Here is a 20,595-nt window from a genome sequence, read left to right as displayed (position 1 = left end):
AGGCTCAGCGGCCATGGCTCACGGGCCCAGCCGCTCCGCGGCATGTGGGATCTTCCCAGACCGGGGCACGAACCTGTGTCCCCTGCACTAGCAGGCGTACTCTCAACCACTGTGCCACCAGGGAAGCCCAGATGAACAGTTTTTATCTTAACAACATGTTTCAGCCAAATGTTGCATTTCCTTTTATTATTAATAATGGTCGGTTACCGTATGGGTCTTTCATCCTGAGAGCATTTTTTTCCTGATAGCATTTTATGTACACTATTTAATTAATTTTTGCCTGTTTCCTGTCCAGAACAAACAGATAATGAACCACATTTAACAGTCACACAAATTGTTGTTGTATTTATTCAGTAACTGGCCTTCTCCCAACACAATAGAGCATCTGAAAATGGCACTTCAAAGTTCCAAAGAATAACCTCAATATGTTCACATCAGACAAACTCTCTCTAAACAAGTAAACGCAATCTCTCTTTCGGGGCTTTTCATCTAGCCACTTTAATCAGAGCAGAAAAAAAATATTAACAAATTTCTACTACTATTGAACACCAGTATTGACTCATTATAGTCAATGAAGAATATTTTAAACTTCAAAATTTAAATTGGCTATCAGAGTTCACATGTGCATGCAAGTAGAATAATTTTTCCTTTTAAGATTTCTGCCACAAGTCTTAGGTGGATGAGGGATATTCAAAACCTGTAAAATGTGAAATGAACATGACCAGGACATGAAAATGAAGTATAATAAAAAGAACAAACTTTCAATATTGGGTGAAACAAAAAGAAAATTAGAAAACTTCTCTTTCTTATCTTAAAAAGCTATATTAGCACTCTATCTGAAAAGAGGAAAGAGTGAACATTAGTCTTTAAACAGAGGAGAATAGGAAATAGAATTATGGTAATCCAAAATTTGGGAAACGGATAGAGGGAAGAAAGTACAATTTCTTCTTTTGCTAAGGCAGGAAAAGGGTTCTTTTCTTAAAAGAAGAGTATGTGAATCATAAATGCTATAAATGACAAGATATAAAAATAAAAGATTGAATTACAATGACTAGGGGAAAAATATAATTGAATTTTATTAGATTCAGTAACCGAGGTTCCTCACCCCCCCACACACACTTAATTTTAGGTGGTTTAAATGCTTTAAATCCTTTCTTTTCCTATTTCATTTTTTAGGATTGGTACCAAAAGGTATTTTATGCCAACAAAAAGATGGCACAATTTTATGTTTAGTTCTGCCATGCTACAAATGATTAAGTATAAGAAGATCATGAAATTCAATAATAAAAATCAAATTTAAAAGAAAACAGAAAAATTACATTTCAAAGCACAAAATACTCCTTTATAGATGTTACTATATGTCTTTTGGCTTCTCACACACTACAGGTCCTTAGCTTCCAGAAAAGAAAGTACCATGAAATATGAATTTCAACATCAGTCAGGACTACGTATTTAAACCATTTTCATTCCATGGTGCTTGGAAATCTGTAGATTTAGAAATCAATATTTTTCAGGAGCTGGTGGAAGCATATAACCTATCTGAATGAGTCTCAGGCAACTGTGTCAGTTTGGTAAGGAATGGAGTTCCCAGCTGTCACATAAAGAAGTAGGGGACATCAATCCTCATTTCAGTATTACAGGAATCTCTTTTTCAGGGAAGAAAACTGGCTCAACAAAAGTGAGTAAAAGAATGATTACAAGGATTTTTGGCCCTGAAGATACCCCCTGCCCTCCAAGAACAAAATCCCAGTAAGCCTAAATCCCTCCTGGGAACGAAGAACACAACAAGGTTCTCTGATCTGTTACCTGTTCTACAGAGTTTCATCTGAACAACATAAAAAATTGGCCTTCTATATATAAATCTATAACAACTACAGTAAGGATATGAAGACAGGGAGAAAAACAAATTTACACAGAAACACCGATTCACTAATCAATTCCTTCAAACATTTGCTGAGCTACTATGTTCCAGGTCCCGTGGTGGGGTCTGGGTATATAGGGAAGGGCAAAACAGACACAGCCTACCTTCCCCACATCTTTGTAGTCTATGACCTAATCTTGTCAGATCCCTGAATTCCATTAGCACCAAACTCTGCCCCTGCTCCTCAACCTCTCCACCTACTGACCATCAATCTAACCACCACCCCACCTCTCAAACAACATATGGTGTTTTTTTTTTAAAAAAAAAATCCACAAAGAACTTAACAAAAAAATAGAAATAATAAACATGTCAAAGACTTGCCACAAAGTGGATAAGATCTATATAATCTTGAGTATTTATCTCATTTGGATGCTGGATATGAAAAAAGGCCCAAATACTCAGATGTTGGACTGACTATCACAAGATGATATAAGCTCATGAGAATAAGAAGAGAAACCTCCCAGGTAGACATCTCTGAATTATAGGCAAAGGTTCTATAGTAATAGGCTGGTTCCTTTTTCATAATAAATCCGGTTGTGATGGTAGTAGGAAGGGGACAGGTAGTAGGACGGTTGTACAAGGTGAGAATCTCCTTTCCTCCCTTATAAATAAGCTTTATTCATAAAGTGAATTTTAGAATTAAGTATGGGATACATGTCCCCCCATGATGACATTTCTGACATTAGTAAAATTTCATAAGCTCGTATGAGCTAGACCAGTCTCTGACAATGCCTTAGACGCTTAAATGGCCATACCTACTTAAAAATGGATTATGGTACTAGTAACTATATAGCTATGCAACGAACATTCAGGGAAAGGTAATGTTAGTATGTGGTCCTAAACTAAACTACTAACCACAGTGCTTATTTTATTCTAAATTTATTTGAGACCAATGACCTTGCTCTGGAAACATGAACAATTTCTATTATGTGTCATTCCTTCTTCAAAATCCTCATCCCCAGCTGTCATCCTCTCTACCTTTTGATTCATTGCTTCAGAGTTATCCTGTTGTAAGAGAATGGCTATTGGTATGAGATAGGTAGCAGCTACATAGTTAAAAACAGTGTGTAGAGAAACAAAGACCATGGTAAGAGTCCCAGGGCTACTATTTGTAAGCTTTTATAAGCTGTGGGGCCTTGGATAAATTACTTGACCCTTTTAAGTCTTAGTTTTATCATCAGTAAAATGAGGTTAACCCTCTTATATCAGAAGTTAATTGTTAGCATATAATACGACACATAAAAAATGCTTAGTGCAGGGCCCAGTTAACTAACTGCTACTTGTTATTGTCCTTCTTAATGTTCTTGTTATTATTATTCCTAGCATGCCTGATTACAGCTTCCCTCCTTCTTGATTATCATAATAAATTTATGTTTAAGATACCTGGATTCCATGCCAACTCAATTCTGTGTAAACAACAAAACAAAACAGATTTTCTAAAAAGTCCCTTTAATTCTTTCTTAACGTTCTAATAATATTCATGCTAGTAGTTAAGTAGAACCCAGAGCAACTTTGCAAACAGTCCAGAGACACATTATGACATGACACCTAAATATACAACCCAAAATGGATAAAGCACTCAAAGCAAATTTCAAAGAAATGAAAGAGAATCTCATAATGAATTGCTTCTCTCCACTCTCAGCTGTTAAAGCAGATATTATCACACTAAACACAAGCTATCTTTCAGAGCTAAGATGATGACATACACCACAAAGCAGATTTTCATTTCATTTAAGTAAAAACCTTTCAATGATATGATTCATGGCCCATCTTTCACAGTTCTGACTGAATTATCAGAAAACACAGTTTCTTAAAAAAAAAAAAAAGAAAGAAAAAAAAGAAAACAGTTTCTGTGCAAAAGCAGCTCTTTCGCCTTTACAACTTAGTAATTTACTAATGGTTTTATATGTAAAAATATAGCTTTTGCTACAATTTTACTTCTGATAAATAGTTTCAAGAGGTTTAGCAAAGAAAACAGTAACAAGGCCTAATTAAGTATAGTTACTTATAAATTGCCAGGGAAAGAGAAAGACCAGAATGGTCTCAGAAGAAAATGATACTTAATGACTACAATGAAGACTCATGAAGAGAAACAAAGCTATGGACTGGGTGATCCAAAGCAGTTATGCAAGGGCTCCTGAAGTCCCCAGAGCAAGTGGCTAAGTTCCAGCAAGCGGGCAGCTGAGTTCCACTCCCAGTGATGCCATAAACTGTACTGCCTTTATTTTTTCTTTTGCTTTTTTTTTTTGGCTATAAACTAGTTAAAATTCTATAGTTCAGTTTCTAAATCTTTAGGACAAAGATATTTACTTGAGTCACAGTAGAAATTACACAGATTTCAGAATTTGGTAGATGAAAAATGAGTCAAGGACAGGTGTTATAGCACGGAGGAAAAACAGGTGGGAATAAATGAATAGCTGAGACCTACAATACAAAGACTGAGTGCATATTAGAAGCTATGGTGTGAGGCTGTTAATTTTAAACACCAAGAACAAACAACTACTTTCAAACAGAATCATTAAGACTAATGATTATATATATTCACTTATATATAACTTATATATTAACTATCTTATCCTCTTAAACCAAAAATATAATCATGAAATACAATTATTTTAAACATGCCGAAAGATTTCTAAGCTCATAAAAGCTTCTAAAAGTGATACATATTTTAAAAAATATGTGTCATAATATGTATCAAATACAGAATTATGTTATAGATTCTATGGAGTTTTCATACGTAAAAGTCTTTCAGGCACATTCCTCATTCATAATTTTGTGTTAAGAAAAAAATATGATTTCAAAACCAATAATGTGTTCAGGTAATGCAATTAAAATAAAATAAACTGTGCAGGATTAAGAATATATTTACTTTTTAAGGTAAAATTTTAGTAACCATTGGAAAAATAAGTGAACAAGAAGGAAGCCTTATCATCAAGCACGGAACCCGACGGGTCAGCAGGGAAAAACGACAAATTAAAATTCCATTTTTCAGACAGGAAAGGATCATTTTATTCTCACATCTTACTTATACACACAGAGCCAGAGGATCTCTCTGATCACTTGGTATTAACCCCCATTCTCACTCCCTCATTTTTCAGTATAGGGAAGTGGAATCCAAACTGGTGACTGGTGATCCCCAAATGGACTAGGTAATGCTAGACTCAGGACTCAAATGCAAGTATCCCAACTTGTTATAGCACAACACTCTTTCCACCAAACATTATGCCAAATGTTAAAACTTGCCATTTAAAAAAGATATTCCATATGCCTTCTGGGTAGAAATCCGGTCCATTGCAGCTTGGTAAATAACTGATTTGAGCACCTGTATTGTATCTTATGTATGCTATTGTAATAAACATACTAAGTGCTCACAAACATGAAATATTCACTAATTTAATACACAAATACTTATATGTGTTTAAATAATAACTTTACTGATGAAAATACCAAGAAACGAATCATATTTCTGCCAGGTAGCATTTACATTAAAGGTGAATAGAGAGAAGACTATTTCGGTTACTTCTTTGTGCTCTTTTTAGGCTACATAATATTTTCAACCTCCAATATAGAAAGTATGCCATGGGCCACCTTGTGCAGTATATACTTATTTTATATAAAACAACAAGCTTTGACTTGTTTTAAAAAGACCTTATACCTATTTTAGTTATAGAGAACTGGTTCAAAACCAGTAGCATGGAAAGTTCTTGCGATTTCTCTCACAATTGTGTCAGCCCCAAACTGCTCTGTTCAACCTTGCTGTGAGACAATCACAGTGATAATTTTAAAATCATATGCTATGTTTTAACAATGGTACAAAGAAAATGATTTACATAAAATCTCAAAAATAAGTGAAAATGAAATAGTATAGAACAATCTACAGTATACTACCTTTCATGTGACAAAAGGAGAAAGCAAGAATATGTATTTCTATTTACTAGTCTTTGCATAAAGAAACTATAAGGATACATTAATAATTAATAAAAAGTTACCTCTGGGGTGGAGGGATGAATAAAAATGACAGGTATGGGCAGAAGCAAGACTTCTGAATGTTAACTTTTTTATCCCTCTTGATTTTGGAAAAATGTAAAGATATTATTCATTTCAAAAATTTTAATGTAAAAAAATTGGGGCACAAAAAGCTTCTGTGCAGTGAGAGAATGTCCATAGTTAACTATGATTTAACTATAATAATCTTCCTGAGGATAGAGGAACCCATGTATTTTAAACATTCCATCTTCACTGCCTAAGGCAGAGCCTAGCACACAAACACTGTGTAACAAATATACAACAGTCAATTTGAAATTAAGTTCCTAAATTTTTCAGAAACAATATTCTACAACCTGGATACAGTAGTAACTTCCACACATTGGGAAAAGGGGTGAAAGGGAAGATAAGGAAGGGGAAGCAGGTTGGGGGGGGGATGGGGGGGCTTTATTTTATGTAAATTTTCCATATTTCTTTTACTGCTGGCTACAATTTAAAGGTAAAATGTTCTTATGTTGGATACATACTCTAAGAAGACTATAAGCAGAAACATGGCAAGCTGCTGACACTTAAAAATAATTTTAGTAACAAATTATTAACACCAAATTTCCATTTAAAGTACTGTACTAAAAGCAGCAATACAGGAAATGTTTAGTTCTCTCAATAACATAAGTATCCCAAAACTGTAACCAGTATATTTCAGGTTCATTTGTTCTCCATATTTCTGGAACGTTTTTCCCACCATTCGTTTCCATCCTTGAAAGTTATCTTCAATATCTACGTTTTCTTATTTATTAAATGCTACTGGGAAGCTGTATCATATCTTAAAGAAATGAGAACTGCTGCTCTATTAAAAAAAAAAGTTTACTGGGTTATTAAATAGTAACAAGGTCAAACAGGAGTCAAAAACTATGAGAACCCTCCTCAGGATATGGTTAATAATGTTCACATCCAAAGGCTTAAAATTTTTTTGGTACAGAACCTAATATTGGGATGGCCAAAAAGTTTGTTCTGGTTCTTCTGTAACATCTTATGGAAAAACTGGAACGAACTTTTTGGCCAGCCCAACATTATAGCAGTGATTCTTGCATATGATACTGTGTTACCCTGAGATCATTCATTGTCTCAAGGGCATGCTGCAGAAACTTCTTAAAAAATGTAAACCTGTTTTAGTTCATTAACTGATTCATTTATCTAGTGAAACGTCCACTTTTATGTAGTGTGAAAGGACAGTAATATAATGAGTGACCAGAATGGAGTAACCCTTTCTGTTTCAATGATAACTGAAAACTGCCAAGTTTAAGGCCAATGCTTTAAAGGGCATATGCCTAAGTAGAAGCACTCCCTCTCACAAGGTTTCCTTATTTTTTTTCTTAATGTAGTAAATTTAATCTAGTATCTATTACCAAGTAATTGCTTATGGAAAGAAATTTAACTATTAAGTTGAAACTGGAAACAACACTAATGTTGCTTAAATGGGTGAAACGTGAAACAAACTGTGCTTCATCCACACCACGGAACACTACTCAGTAACAGAAAGAATGGGGTGTTGAGTGAAAAAAACCAATCTTAAAAGGCTACATACTACACAGTTTCATTTATATAACATTCCTGAAATGACAAAGTTATAGAAATGGAGCACACAGGATCTGTCTCTATTACTTCTAACTACTACAGGTGCAACTACAATTATCTCCAAATTAAAACTTTATTTGAAAAAAAATCACTATAATTTGGTTCACCTCAACCAAAAGCAGATTTAGGTGACATTCTCAGAAACTAGTTAATATACAAAGACTCCAAGAGCAGAAGGGAAAAGAAGGACTAGAGAAAACAACAAAATAGCTACAGAAAAATAAGGTTAAAGAAAACAATAAAGTAACTTAGTTACTAAAGAATATCTAATGAACATGTACATATATTTAGGACATATTAAATTTCACTCAGTATTAATTCAAGATGGAAAGCTTACCCGATGCTTTGCCTTAATTTTCTTCCTATATTCTTCTTTGTCAAATTTGTCCTCTTCTTGAAGCCTTTCCTTTGCTTTATCTAAGTTGATACCACCAGCATCGTCCTCTTCCTCAGTATCCTTGGAGACAGACTTCTGCACTTGTGGCCACTGCTGAACCAACTGCAGAGAGGAAAAAGGTGAGTATGGGGTAGGAGACAAGGAATAGTAACAGAACACCACTTTCCTTTGTATAGTCATACATACTTTCTGCCTTACAACCTACATTTCTTAAACTTTCTAACAAGCTTTATAATAAAAGTGAGCAAGTCACGGAAAAGACTTTCCCAGTCCGGATAAAGTAATGCTTCCATAACTCATGAGAGCAGGATTAAAGGAAATTTTCATTAAATAATTTGGAGGAGAAGGTAGTTGCTTCAACATCATTTCAGTGTTCTTAGTATGCTATACTCCACCAACTCAGCTCCAAATGACCTGCACAGGGCGGTGGCCAGGCTGGCCACAGTGCATCCCCGCCACTGCCATGGCACCTTGGTGTACCTCCTGTAACACCTCTCTCACCACACTTGGTTGTTTTACTTTCCTGTAAATTAATCACTAATCTCCTTGAGGGCAGCCATATGCCTTATTCATGTGTCCTCAGAACCCAACACATTATCTGGCACACATGAGATGCTCAAAATTGATTGAGGAATCACATATCAGCTGATACCGCACATACAAACTGAAATAACTTAAGTGTAAAGGAGAAAGTTAGTTTGGGTTTCACAAGCCTGCTCAGATCTACATAATTTTACACAAACTTTTTATGTTAGGAACAAGGTGACAAAGAAGTCAGAGCACTGATCCGGGAGTCAGGAGACCTGTCTGAATGTCCTGGCTTTTTCACTAGCCCAGTGCATAATCCTGAATGAATTACTTAATCTCTGGACATCTGTGTCATTACCTGAAAAATAAGGGTTGTTTGACTTAATAATCTTCCCGGCCTAACACAGTAAAATTCTAGACAGTTTCGACAAAAACAATTTTCTTATTTTGCCTAATAACTGGTTGCCAGGAGGACTTAAGCAGCTGCCACAGTTTCTGAAAGACTGCTAATTAAACGGCAGGCAAATGGAAGTTGCAGGCACACACATCACAGGTATTAGTGCCTCCTCTCACTCCTGTCACCACCACATTCTTCAAGATGAGATTCCGACAGAGTTGCAGCTTGAAGCAATGAACAAGGGTCACAAATGCATGAGTAGCCATGCTAGCAGTCACTGGCACTGAGGAAGCAGTGAAAGGGATGAGCTGTGACAGTAAGAACACCATCCACTGCTCTGACTCTTCACTCCTTTTTCTAGCAGAGTGAAAAACATTCATCCCTCTGTGGGTTGAACAAATGGTAGCATTTCTTTCAGAGTTTTAGATCAGAAGTTTCAGTGCAGCGGCTCCCAGCCACACAGAGCTCCTATCAACAATAAGTTTACACTGAAACATTTTACAGTTAAGGATTTACACTCAACTTGAAGCTAATGGGTATAATATGTACAGTTAAATTTAGTAGCACAGTAAGGAACCTCATTATGCTAACAGCACTAATCTTTTACAGTGAGCATCGATGTAATACTACAACTAACTATTTTCTGGTCTAGCCTGTTTCTCAGGTGCTGACTGACCTCTTCTCAGTAATTTCACAAAGATTCATATTTTCCAACTATACAGGCTTCCTCTGCAACTTCAACACGCTGAATTACATTCTATTTTGTTAGTTTTCGTATGGTTTATACACCATTTTACTCCATATTACTAGTGCAAATTTGGGCTACTAAAACAAAGCCCTCTTCCCTGAAGTAAAATGCAAATCTTTGTTAACTTCAGAATTAAAAGGAAACACACTCCACTGAATATAGACTGTGCAGGAAGCATTTTTATTAATAATGATGAAATATCTGATGTGATACATTACAGTCAGTATAAAAAGCTCTGTTATTTTACTGGGGTATTAGAACAGACTTTTTCTGAGGGTTTACTATTTGTTAGGCACTATTCTAAGTGCAGAGGACAGAGTAGTAAACATAGCCAACAAATACCTTCCCTCATGTAGCTTTTCTCAACCCAGTGAAATAGAAATACCTTCCCTCATCCCACTGGAATGGAAGAAATGGACAACCACCGAATAAATACAGAATGTAAAGTCTCATAATAAGTGCTATGAAGAAAAACTAAACATAGGGCAAGGGAAATGAGATCATGGTGGGCATGGGGTGTTGAGTGCTATATCAGAATGAACAGGGAAACCCGTAGGTTGGTGAGAGTGAAACAGAGACAATATTCAGAAGATCCTGCCATAACCACTGACTCTAGCCATCACTCCTTAGGTGAGTCACTTGACATTCTAGATATATTTCCTCTTTAAAAAATGAAGATATTATTATCTAATAGAGTGATCTTTCATGAGCAATCTGTGAGTGGTAACCCCTTTCCTACTCTATTGGGATGTATTTACACTAAGACCAGATAATGGTGAAATGAAAACCAGGCACCTATATGTCCGAGGTTATTTTAAAGCAGGGAATTCCTTCCCACAGCAGGCCAGTAAGTAAAAAACATGCCAATATGGCATCTAAAATTGAGGAACCACAGAGCAGAGGCTTTCCAGAGTCAAGCAAAAGAAGCTGTGGCCAGTACTTGTATTACTATCCTTGAGCATGTTCCCATAGAGCATGTTAACAGATGGACCCCATGACATGAAAGTCTTATCTATAAAAACAGGATTTGGAAAGTCCAAAACCAACTCTGTTGTTATTACCAGAAAGTATCCCAGCTTACTGTCAGAAAGTCATTCTTGCCTACAGATGCAGAGCTGACCAATTACCTACAGTAACAATGAAAGGAATTGCCCGAGTGCTTTAGAGAAACATTATTTTTCTTATTAAAGAATGGCAAGTCAGCAGGAGAGTCAAACTCTTTCTAATACTTGGAATGTACCTCAGAAATGAAACATTTACAGAATCTTACCTCTCCTTCATCAGTAAATGTTATTTTCTTATTTACTTTAAAATTTCTCTTCATTACTTTTTTTGCTTCTGCAACCTTGGTCACTTTTTTCTCCACACTGGATTTAGAAGGTTCTTTCTTCTGTGTGAGAATATACAAAAAAACACAGATGATTAGGTAAGTGGCTGTTTTATATTAACAATTTAACACTGGCAATACACTTTCCAAAACTGAGTGTGTTTATTGCTCCTTGGCTAATGAGAAGCACCAAAACTGCTGTCCAGAAATAAAATTATTAGACTTATTAACTAATGACCCTCCCAATGCTAAAGGGGTTTAAATTTGAATGTGAATGTGAGACATAAATAACCTTAAATTTCTTCTGTTACTAAAACTGTGCTATCCCGATAATGTTAAAGCATCAGAAACTACATAATAATGTGATAAATGGACATGTAAGATAAAGCAAGCTATCGTCCAGCTAAAAACAGCACATTTTAAAAATAGCTCTAACTTCCAAGTACACACTTAAAATTTTAGACTAGGAAAATGTTTCCCTGGAAAGCAAAATGACTCCAATACACTGTTTGTGACTCAACAATCTTCCTCCCATTACAGTAATTCACTATATGAATACTGGAAAACATCCTATGATTAACTAAGCTGTGTTCAAAGCTGAGATGGAGTAAGAGTTCTTGAACAGGAAGTTTGTCAACCAAAATAAGTTTCTCCCTGTAGTATACCTTGTGAACACAGGGCACTAATAAGACTTCCTTCCACCCAGTCATTCCCCCTATACCTCTTTTATCCTGCAAACACCACCAACACAACCTCCAGGTTGGAGACTGTGTTACTGACTCCTACTGGATCTTCTTGGTTTTATGGCTAGGCTGATTCTTAAGGATCCTGGGTTAGCTGATACTCTGTCACCAACCCTCAGCTTATGATAGAGAAAATGCTGATCAAACAGTGCAAATCTGAGAGAATCATCATGATGTAAAAATAACAATTAAACAGGAGTAAGTTATCACTTAAATAAAGCACAAAAAATACTGAGGAGCAACAGGAGCAAACTTTCTGGGGGTGATGATAATGGTCTGCATCTCGATAGGAGTTTGAGTTACACAGGTGTATACACTTGTCAAAATTCATCAAATGTTACACTTAAAATTGGTGCATTTCATCGTATATAAATTTCTACCTCAAAGAAGAATCCTGTAAACAATACTGAACTTTAAGTTAATGCCAGTCAAGCTGAAGTATATGGAAGAAAGTGTAATGATGTTAACAACTTACTCAGAAATGCATTAAATAAAAAAAGGATAATGAATGGATTGATGGGAAATTACATGAGAAAGGAAATATGACAAAAAGTTAATTATAGAATATGAGTGATGGATATTTTGGTATCCAAAGTACAGTTTTTCAACTTTTCTGTATGTTTGAAATTTACTGTTATAAAATACAAAAGCCCAGTCCTAGGAACAAGAGAAACAGTCAAAATAGCAAAGAGACCAAAAACTGTCAGAATAAAATAATAGTCAGTCAGAAGAATCAATCCTGCAGAGTGAAACCTTGGAGTGATGTGGGTCTACATCAAGAGCTTTAGGGAAATCCATGATACTACAGAAATTATGTAACAAAATTTGGGGGTATTTGCATCACCACAGTTTTATGATTATCATGGTTTCTAAAAGGGCTTTGTGATCTCCCCCTCCTCCTCACAAAAAAAAGGTTAAATTGTTTGTTTGTTTTAGGGAAGCCACTGAAAGAAGGAACAGAAATGTCAACATGGGTGAGAAGACATGTTTATTGTAATTTCCTAACAGGCTGTGGCTTTGCTCTGATACTCTAGAATTAATCCTCACTCATTCAAATATGCACTGTTACCAAAACACAAGATATCATAGTACATACTACCCCAGCAGTGAAAGACCCTCAATGAACCTAACTCTAACAATGGGGGGAAAAAAACATTAAACATTAACTATTTAATCACAGATGTAGTAAGTGCTCAGACAAAATACAGAGGATGAATAAATCTTTAATAGGGTGCCTGCCCTAGCTAGTCTAGGGTGAGGAGAGGAAGTCAAAGAAAACTTCCTTTTGAGGGATAGATGTTTGAATGGAGTAGCAAACGCCCAAACACTGCTGCATTACTGACACACTGGTGATGAACAAATAGCTTCTGTGTGTCCACTGATGGCGTATTTCACATATGGCTTATAAAAAAGTTTTAGTTCAATGTCATTCTTTTGAATATTAATTTTAGCAGGTAACACATGCTTATTTATTCTGTAAAGGATATTCAGTGCAAAAGCTGCATTTATGGGCTTCCCTGGTGGCGCAGTGGTTGAGAATCTGCCTACCAATGCAGGTTTGAGCCCTGGTCTGGGAAGATCCCACATGCCACGGAGCAGCTAGGCCCGTGAGCCACAACTACTGAGCCTGCGCATCTGGAGCCTGTGCTCCACAACAAGAGAAGCTGCAATAGTGAGAGGCCCATGCACTGCGATGAAGAGTGGCCCCCGCTTGCCGCAACTAGAGAAAGCCCTCACACAGAAACGAAGACCCAACACAGCCAAAAATAAATAAATAAAAATAAAGAATTATTCTAAAAAAAAAGCTGCATTTATGTCCTCTTCGGCTATCTCAGTTTATGCCCCAAGAAGCAAGCACTGCTACTTTTTCTGTATCCTTCCAGAGACATTCTACCCACATTCAGGTACATATGAAGAGCAACAAGTTACTAAAAGAGCCCTCCCTGCAATGAACAGTCTTGTATTTACACCTTCATATACATGTGTATTTATCTATCTAGGATACATTTCTAAAACTTAAAGCACTTGGTCAAAGAGTATGTGTATTTAAATTTTGAAACATATTTCCGGAGAAGTTATACAAATTTATAACCCAATCAAAAATCTGAGAGTAACTGCTTCTCCTTATCTATTCAAACAAAGTATTGGTTTGGCCAAAAAGTTCTGTAAGATCTTAGGGAAAAACCCAAACAAACTTTTTGGCCAACCCAATATAATATTAGGCTTTATGTTTACCAGTCAACTAGGTGAAAAAATAGTATCTCAGGGAAGTTTTAATTTGCATTTGTATTTTAAACATAGCAGAACATCTCTGCAAAGGCATTTATTTTTCAGTGCACTGTATATATTCTTTGCCAGCATTTTTAATGAATTCCTGGAATTTCATTTATTAATTTGTGAAATTTCTTCATTGGTTAAAGATGCTTCAATATTTTCTCCCACTTCATCATTTATGTTTATACTTCTGCCATATAGGGTAATATTCTTTTGTTTTGCTTTGTTTTTGCCAAGCATATATTTTTAATTTTTATAAAATTAATTTTTTTAAATAATAAAATTTTCTGGGTTTTCTAGGTTTGTGCCATACTTAATATTTTTCCAACTAAAAGACTTTTTAAAAATGAGTTTAACTCCTTAAAATGCAGGTTTTACTTTCTTAAAAGTGTCAACACTGGCTCTTGAACAAGGGGGAAAGTACTCATTAATATTTTACATTTCCATACATTGTCACAAAAAAATATAAATTATACCTATTGCTAGGCAAGAGTTATATTTTGACTATAAGCCTTTATATTATTGGTATAAGAATGAAATTTGCAGCAGTTAGAAGGTATAATGAAAGATTTCCTGACAAGACATAAAACATCAAAATGCAATTTTCATTTCTATTTGCACTTCTTCCACAACATGTATGCTATACTTTAAAATAAAATGCCAAGGGCTTCCCTGGTGGCGCAGTGGTTGACAGTCCGCCTGCCGATGCAGGGGACACGGGTTCATGCCCCGGTCCGAGAGGATCCCACATACCGCGGACCGGCTGGGCCCGTGAGCCATGGCCACTAAGCCTGCGCGTCGGGAGCCTGTGCTCCACAACGGGAGAGGCCACAACAGTGAGAGGTCTGCGTACCGCAAAAAAAATAAATAAATAAAATAAAATAAAATAAAATGCCAAGAGGAAAAATGTCATAAAATACAAAGCTGATAAAGCATCAAGTCATTCTCGATAGTGATAGCTGTAGCAGGTTGCCATGAATAACTTGGAAGATAAAAGAACAATGAAAACAGTTACAAACACAATAACAGTTCCTATCAAAAGGGCCACATTAGTTAATATTGGCTACAAGAAGATTCAAAATACAGTCAATGAAAAAAACCTACCTTAGTATAAACATTACTAGATATCATAGAGGATAAAAGTATTATTGCAAAATGATGAAAAACAAAACCATACGGAGATGAAAGTTAAAATTAAAGATACTCCAAAGAAATCAGATTTTTATCTTTCCCTAAAGTAGCTCCATGTGTGTCACTGAATAATTAATAGTTTATAATAGAAACTGTATCTAAAAGTGAAGAAAACCAACAAAATAAAGAACTATCAATCCTGGTAGGAACCTTAGAGGATACCTATTATGCCCTCATGCTAAAGATAAGGGCCTTTTGTAACATTTATAAACACTGTTGCCCCAAAGTCCAAATGTACTTAACTTGAGATATTTCTGCTGCCTAAATAACCAAACCCTACTAGAACTTGTTTATTACTTTTTTCTAAAAAAAAGCAAAACTGCCTGCCATGTAAACTTAATCCTTAATCATTCTATATTTGCTGAACTACAATGATTCACTAATTTTATAGTATAAAATAAGGATGTACTATTTGACAATCTATTTTAAAGCTATCTAAACTTCTCTGATGATGAGTGATGTTGAGCACATTTTCATGTACTTATTGCCTATTTGTATATCTTCTTTGGAAAAAAGTCTATTCAGGTTGTTTGCCCATTTAAAAATATGATTATTTGGTTTTTTGTTTTTAAGTTGTATGAGTTCCTTATATATCTAAGATATTAACCCTTTATCAGATACATCATCTGTAAATATTTTCTCCCATTCTATAGATTGCCTTTTTAACTTGTTTCCTTTGCTGTGTAGAGCTTTTTAGTTTGATGCAGTCCCTTTGCTTATTTCAGCTTTTGTTGCCTATGCTTTTGGTATCTTAACCAAAAGATCATTGCTAAGAATATTCTATTCAAATTACAAGACCCCAACCCTACCTCCTTTCTGATGAGAATCATAGCTGTTATAGAATTTATTTGTATGAGATACTTGTCTCATTACTTGATATTGACACTTCATGAATTATATCTAAAAGATTGCCTAAATGATCCATTCTACAAATCCTTCCAAATTTTTAAATTTTACGAATAATGTGTGTTTATTCTAAACACAAAATCATATAGATGAGAGCCTACATAGCCCAACAAAGTTCCTCACTTATTTTAAGGTTAGATCAGTCCTTGTATATTAAGGAGCTTAATATACAATTAAGTCCATCTTATATTAAGAAGCAAACCATAAATAAATGTTAATCTTTCTCTTTCTCTATTCTGTATGGTCAATAAGGCCATGCACTACTAATTTCACTGTAGTCTGTGAACTGCAATTTCAATGTATAAAGTAATGAGAATGGTTACTGAGCACTACAATATATTAAGCAGCAATGACAAAATATTTATTATGAAATATTTGTGATTCCTTTTTTAAAAAATATATATACTAAACTCAAACTGGCCTTGGTACCTAGTTAGTTAAGCCAATTTTGACAGGCCATTTTAAGACATTTAAGAGATGCTGATGCCAACCTCCCAAACTCCCAAGACAAGGTAATCACTGCTACTGGTGGTAATAAACTAAGTTAAATGACTTGGGGCAGCATTTATAAAACTACTAGAAACAATATGACACTAAGGTATACTCTCTTGGGGAAAGCAACTAAGCTGTCTACTTCTCTACCACCTTCCATGGTTCCAGTGTCTGCCATTTTTCTAAATTGGTTAACACTAGTAAATCACAAGACATGAATGGGATATATCTTAACTGAGAGAGAAATAATAAACATCACTACCACATCCAGTCAAAGCCATGTTCACAACTACACATACATCAAGTTTCCAAGCTCTGTCTTCTGTTGTACACAAAAGTTAGCTAAGCAAAAAGTACCAAATGAAAGGTCAAAGGCCAGCCTACATGTACACGTCAACAAAATGTGCTTGGATTATGTCCAGTCATTTAAAATTGGATATTCTTAAAAATACACCATTTATAAAATAGTGTTATGCAAAGCCATATAACGGTGATTTTAAAATATTGACATCATTAAATACAGAACCTGGAAGGATGAAAAGGCCAAAATCACCTAGAAAAATAACACTGCATGCACCTGTATATGTAGAAGTTAAGAGGTTTTCAAGATCACGTAACAATACCAGCAAGGTTAGGGCTGGAACTCTAAATCCTGGGGTAGAGGGGTGGGCAAAATAAAGGGGATTAAGAGGTAAGAACTTCCAGCTATAAAATACATAAGTCACAGGATGTAATGTACAGCATAGGGAATATAGCCAATAATACTGTAATAACTTTTTTTTTTAAATTTTGACAGATGGTAACCAGACTTAGTGTGGTGACCACTTTGTGATATATAAAAATACTGAATCACTATGTTGTACACCTGACACTAATATAATATTGTAAATCAATTATACTTAAAAACAACAAAAAATAAAACCTATATTGATCACCAAAAAAAAAACCCCAAAACCTAGTTTGTGATCTTACCTTAATACCACATATAACTAATAAAATATCTTAGAAACATCTCAGAGACCACACTTCCCTCTGAGAATCATAGTTTTCCTAAACAATACTCAGAAACTCCATAAAACAGAAATCAAAAGCTGGTCAACAACAAACAATTTTCTTTAAAACGCAAAGAATTTCTCAAGGGATGCATTTTAAAAGTGTTTTCCTTTTCTTTTTTTTTTCTTTCCAGTACGCGGGCCTCTCACTGCTGTGGCCTCTCCCGCCGCGGAGCACAGGCTCCGGACGCGCAGGCTCAGCGGCCATGGCTCACGGGCCCAGCGGCTCCACGACACGGGGGATCCTCCCGGGCCGGGGCACAAACCCGTGTCCCCTGCATCGGCAGGTGGACTCCCAACCACTGCACCACCAAGGAAGCCCTTTTTTTTCTAATGGCAGGACCAGATATATGACTAAATCTGACCTCTATTTTTTTAAAAATCTCTCAAAAGCATAACATTTAGAAAAAAGTATTCTGCCTCTCAACGTGCTTTTTTTTTCCCGGTAAGTTGCATGCTGAGCATGCAGTGATTAATATAATTTCCATCTGCCCTCTTTAGCACTTAAACATTTTTAAAAGTTAGACAGCGACTGCAAGGTGTTGACAGATTCTTGCTCATTTGTTTATTTTTCTCCTACCTTAGAATGAGTCCCTGTTATTTCATTAGTAAATCTGTAACACTAAAATGTAATATTCTGGACTACCACTTACTAAAAACTACTGTAAACCATACTTCCCAAAGAAGTAAAATGAAATTTTTGCTAAGCTCCAAACTCCTTATGCTACACAGCCAAGCAACACTTTTTTTTAAAATCACTCTTTTTCCTACTGTCCCATCCACAAACTAGAAAATGTAGGAGCTATCAATATGCTTGATGCACAGCAAAGGAAACCATAAACAAAATGAAAAGACAACCTACAGACTGGCAGAAAGTATGTGCAAACGATGCAACTGACAAGGGCTTAATTTCCAAAATATACAAACAGTTCATACAACTCAATAACAAAAACACAAAAAACCCAATCAGAAAAATGGACATAAGACCTAAATAGACATTTCTCCGAAGAAAACATACAGATGGCCAAAAGGTACATGAAGAGATGCTCAACACTGCTAATTATTAGAGAAATGCAAATCAAAACTACAATGAGACATTCAACCTTACACTGGTCAGAATGGGCATCATCAAAAAGTCTACAAATAATAAATGATGCAGAGGGTGTGGAAAAGTGGGAACCCTCCTACACTGTTGGTGGGAATGTAAATTGGTGCAGCCACTATGGAGCGTAGTATGAAGGCTCCTTAAAAAACTAAAATAGAGTTACCACATGATCCAGCAATCTCACTCCTGGGCATATATCCGGAGAATAACATAAATTGAAAAGATACATGCACTGCAATGTTCATTGCAGCACTACTTACAATAGCCAAGACATGGAAGCAACCTAAATGTCCATCAACAGATGAACAGATAAAGAAGACACTGTGTGTGTGTATGTATGTATATATATACATACATACACACACACACAAATATATATACACACAATGGAATATGACTCAGCCATAGAAAAGAATGAAATAATGCCATTTGCAGCAACATAGATGAACCTAAAGATTATCATACTAAGTGAAGTAAGTCAGAGAAAGACAAGTATCACTTATATGCGGAATCTAAAAAAAAAAAGATACAAATGAACTTGTTTATAAAACAGAAATAGACTCACAGACATAGAAAACAATCTTACGGTTACCAAAGCGGAAGCGGGGGGATAAATTAGGAGTTTGGGATTAGCAGATATAAACTACTATATATAAAATATATAAACAATAAGGTCCTACTGTATAGCACAAAGAACTATATTCAATATCTCATAATAAACCATAACAGAAAAGAATATGAAAAAGAATATTTATATACACACGCATATGTATAACTGAATCACTTTGCTGTACACCAGAAACTAACACATCGTAAATTAACTATAATTCAATTTTTTAAAAAATGCTTGAAATTCTCCTGCAAAAGGAAAGTTTAATTTAAGATTCAACACTGGCTGTCTTTTGAGACCTTTTCTCACTTTCTTCCCTCGGTCTTCTGGTGATTATCTTTCATGGTTTTTCTTACACTCTACTTCTATTTTTAAGAAATTCTGCTACTTCTATTTTACTCCTCTTAGACACCACACCAAACTCCCTGAGGATATGGACTTTGTTTTACTCATTGTTCAATTCCTAGAGTAAGTGCCTAACACTGTGCCTGGACAAACTAATAATTATTTGTGAAGCTGAGCTGAGACTGGTCAAATCAAGACCAATTTTTTGGGGGAGCAACATTCATTCAAAGACTCTGAAATGCATTCTTCTGTTACCTATTCTGACACCAACTTACTTAAATAGCATAAAAATAAACAAATATATAATATTTCACATTTGATACTTATTAGTTGACAAAATGGATTCACTAACTCTGGACAATAAAGTATGATGCAAGAAGTAGAACTGTCTGTAAATGCAGTCAGGAGTCACTCCGGGTGCCTACTCAGTGAGCTGGAATCACTCCTTTATCCCCTTCTCCCAGCAGGAGAGGCTGTGTGACCTCACTCAGCTTTAGACAAAGCCAGAGCTTCTTCCCTTAGCAGGGCAAACCCAACTTCCCATGGGCCCCAGGTCTCCACATGCTGGACAGATGAATTTCTTAGATGACTGAAGGCATCCACACTATTCTGTCTGATTCCCAAGTAGTCTGCGTGACAATTCACATATGAGGTTGATCTACCACGTATTCTAATACGTAAGAGAGAATAATATATAGGACAGGATACCTTCACTAGAATAAATACCTATGCTTTATATTGAGCAGACTGTCAAACCTCTGGCATCCCTCTGTGTGGAATAATGAAAGGATGGGAAACCCATGCCTTACCTTCTTCTTGCTGATCCTGGCTTGTCCCCATAAAATGTCACCTGTTCCCAATAAAGCCTATTCCTTAATCCATGCCATGATATTGTGAAATTTGTCCTAAGCTCTGATGCATGACAAGTGCCAATCCA

General features: G+C 35.7%; 1 protein-coding gene across 1 annotated transcript in view; it reads right to left on the bottom strand.

The window, feature by feature from the left end:
* Positions 1–20,595, bottom strand: part of DDX10 (DEAD-box helicase 10) — a 288,366-nt gene that overhangs the window by 109,575 nt on the left and 158,196 nt on the right. The window contains exons 14-15 of the mRNA XM_004282265.3: positions 10,884–11,003; positions 7,881–8,042 (exon numbers count right to left, since the gene is read on the bottom strand). Of these exons, the coding sequence (XP_004282313.1) occupies positions 7,881–8,042; positions 10,884–11,003 (282 nt within the window). The remainder of the gene's footprint in view (positions 1–7,880; positions 8,043–10,883; positions 11,004–20,595) is intronic.

Source organism: Orcinus orca, chromosome 8 (genome assembly GCF_937001465.1).
Source record: "Orcinus orca chromosome 8, mOrcOrc1.1, whole genome shotgun sequence".
Lineage (NCBI taxonomy): Eukaryota > Metazoa > Chordata > Mammalia > Artiodactyla > Delphinidae > Orcinus > Orcinus orca.
This window is presented reverse-complemented; position numbering and strand designations above follow the sequence as displayed.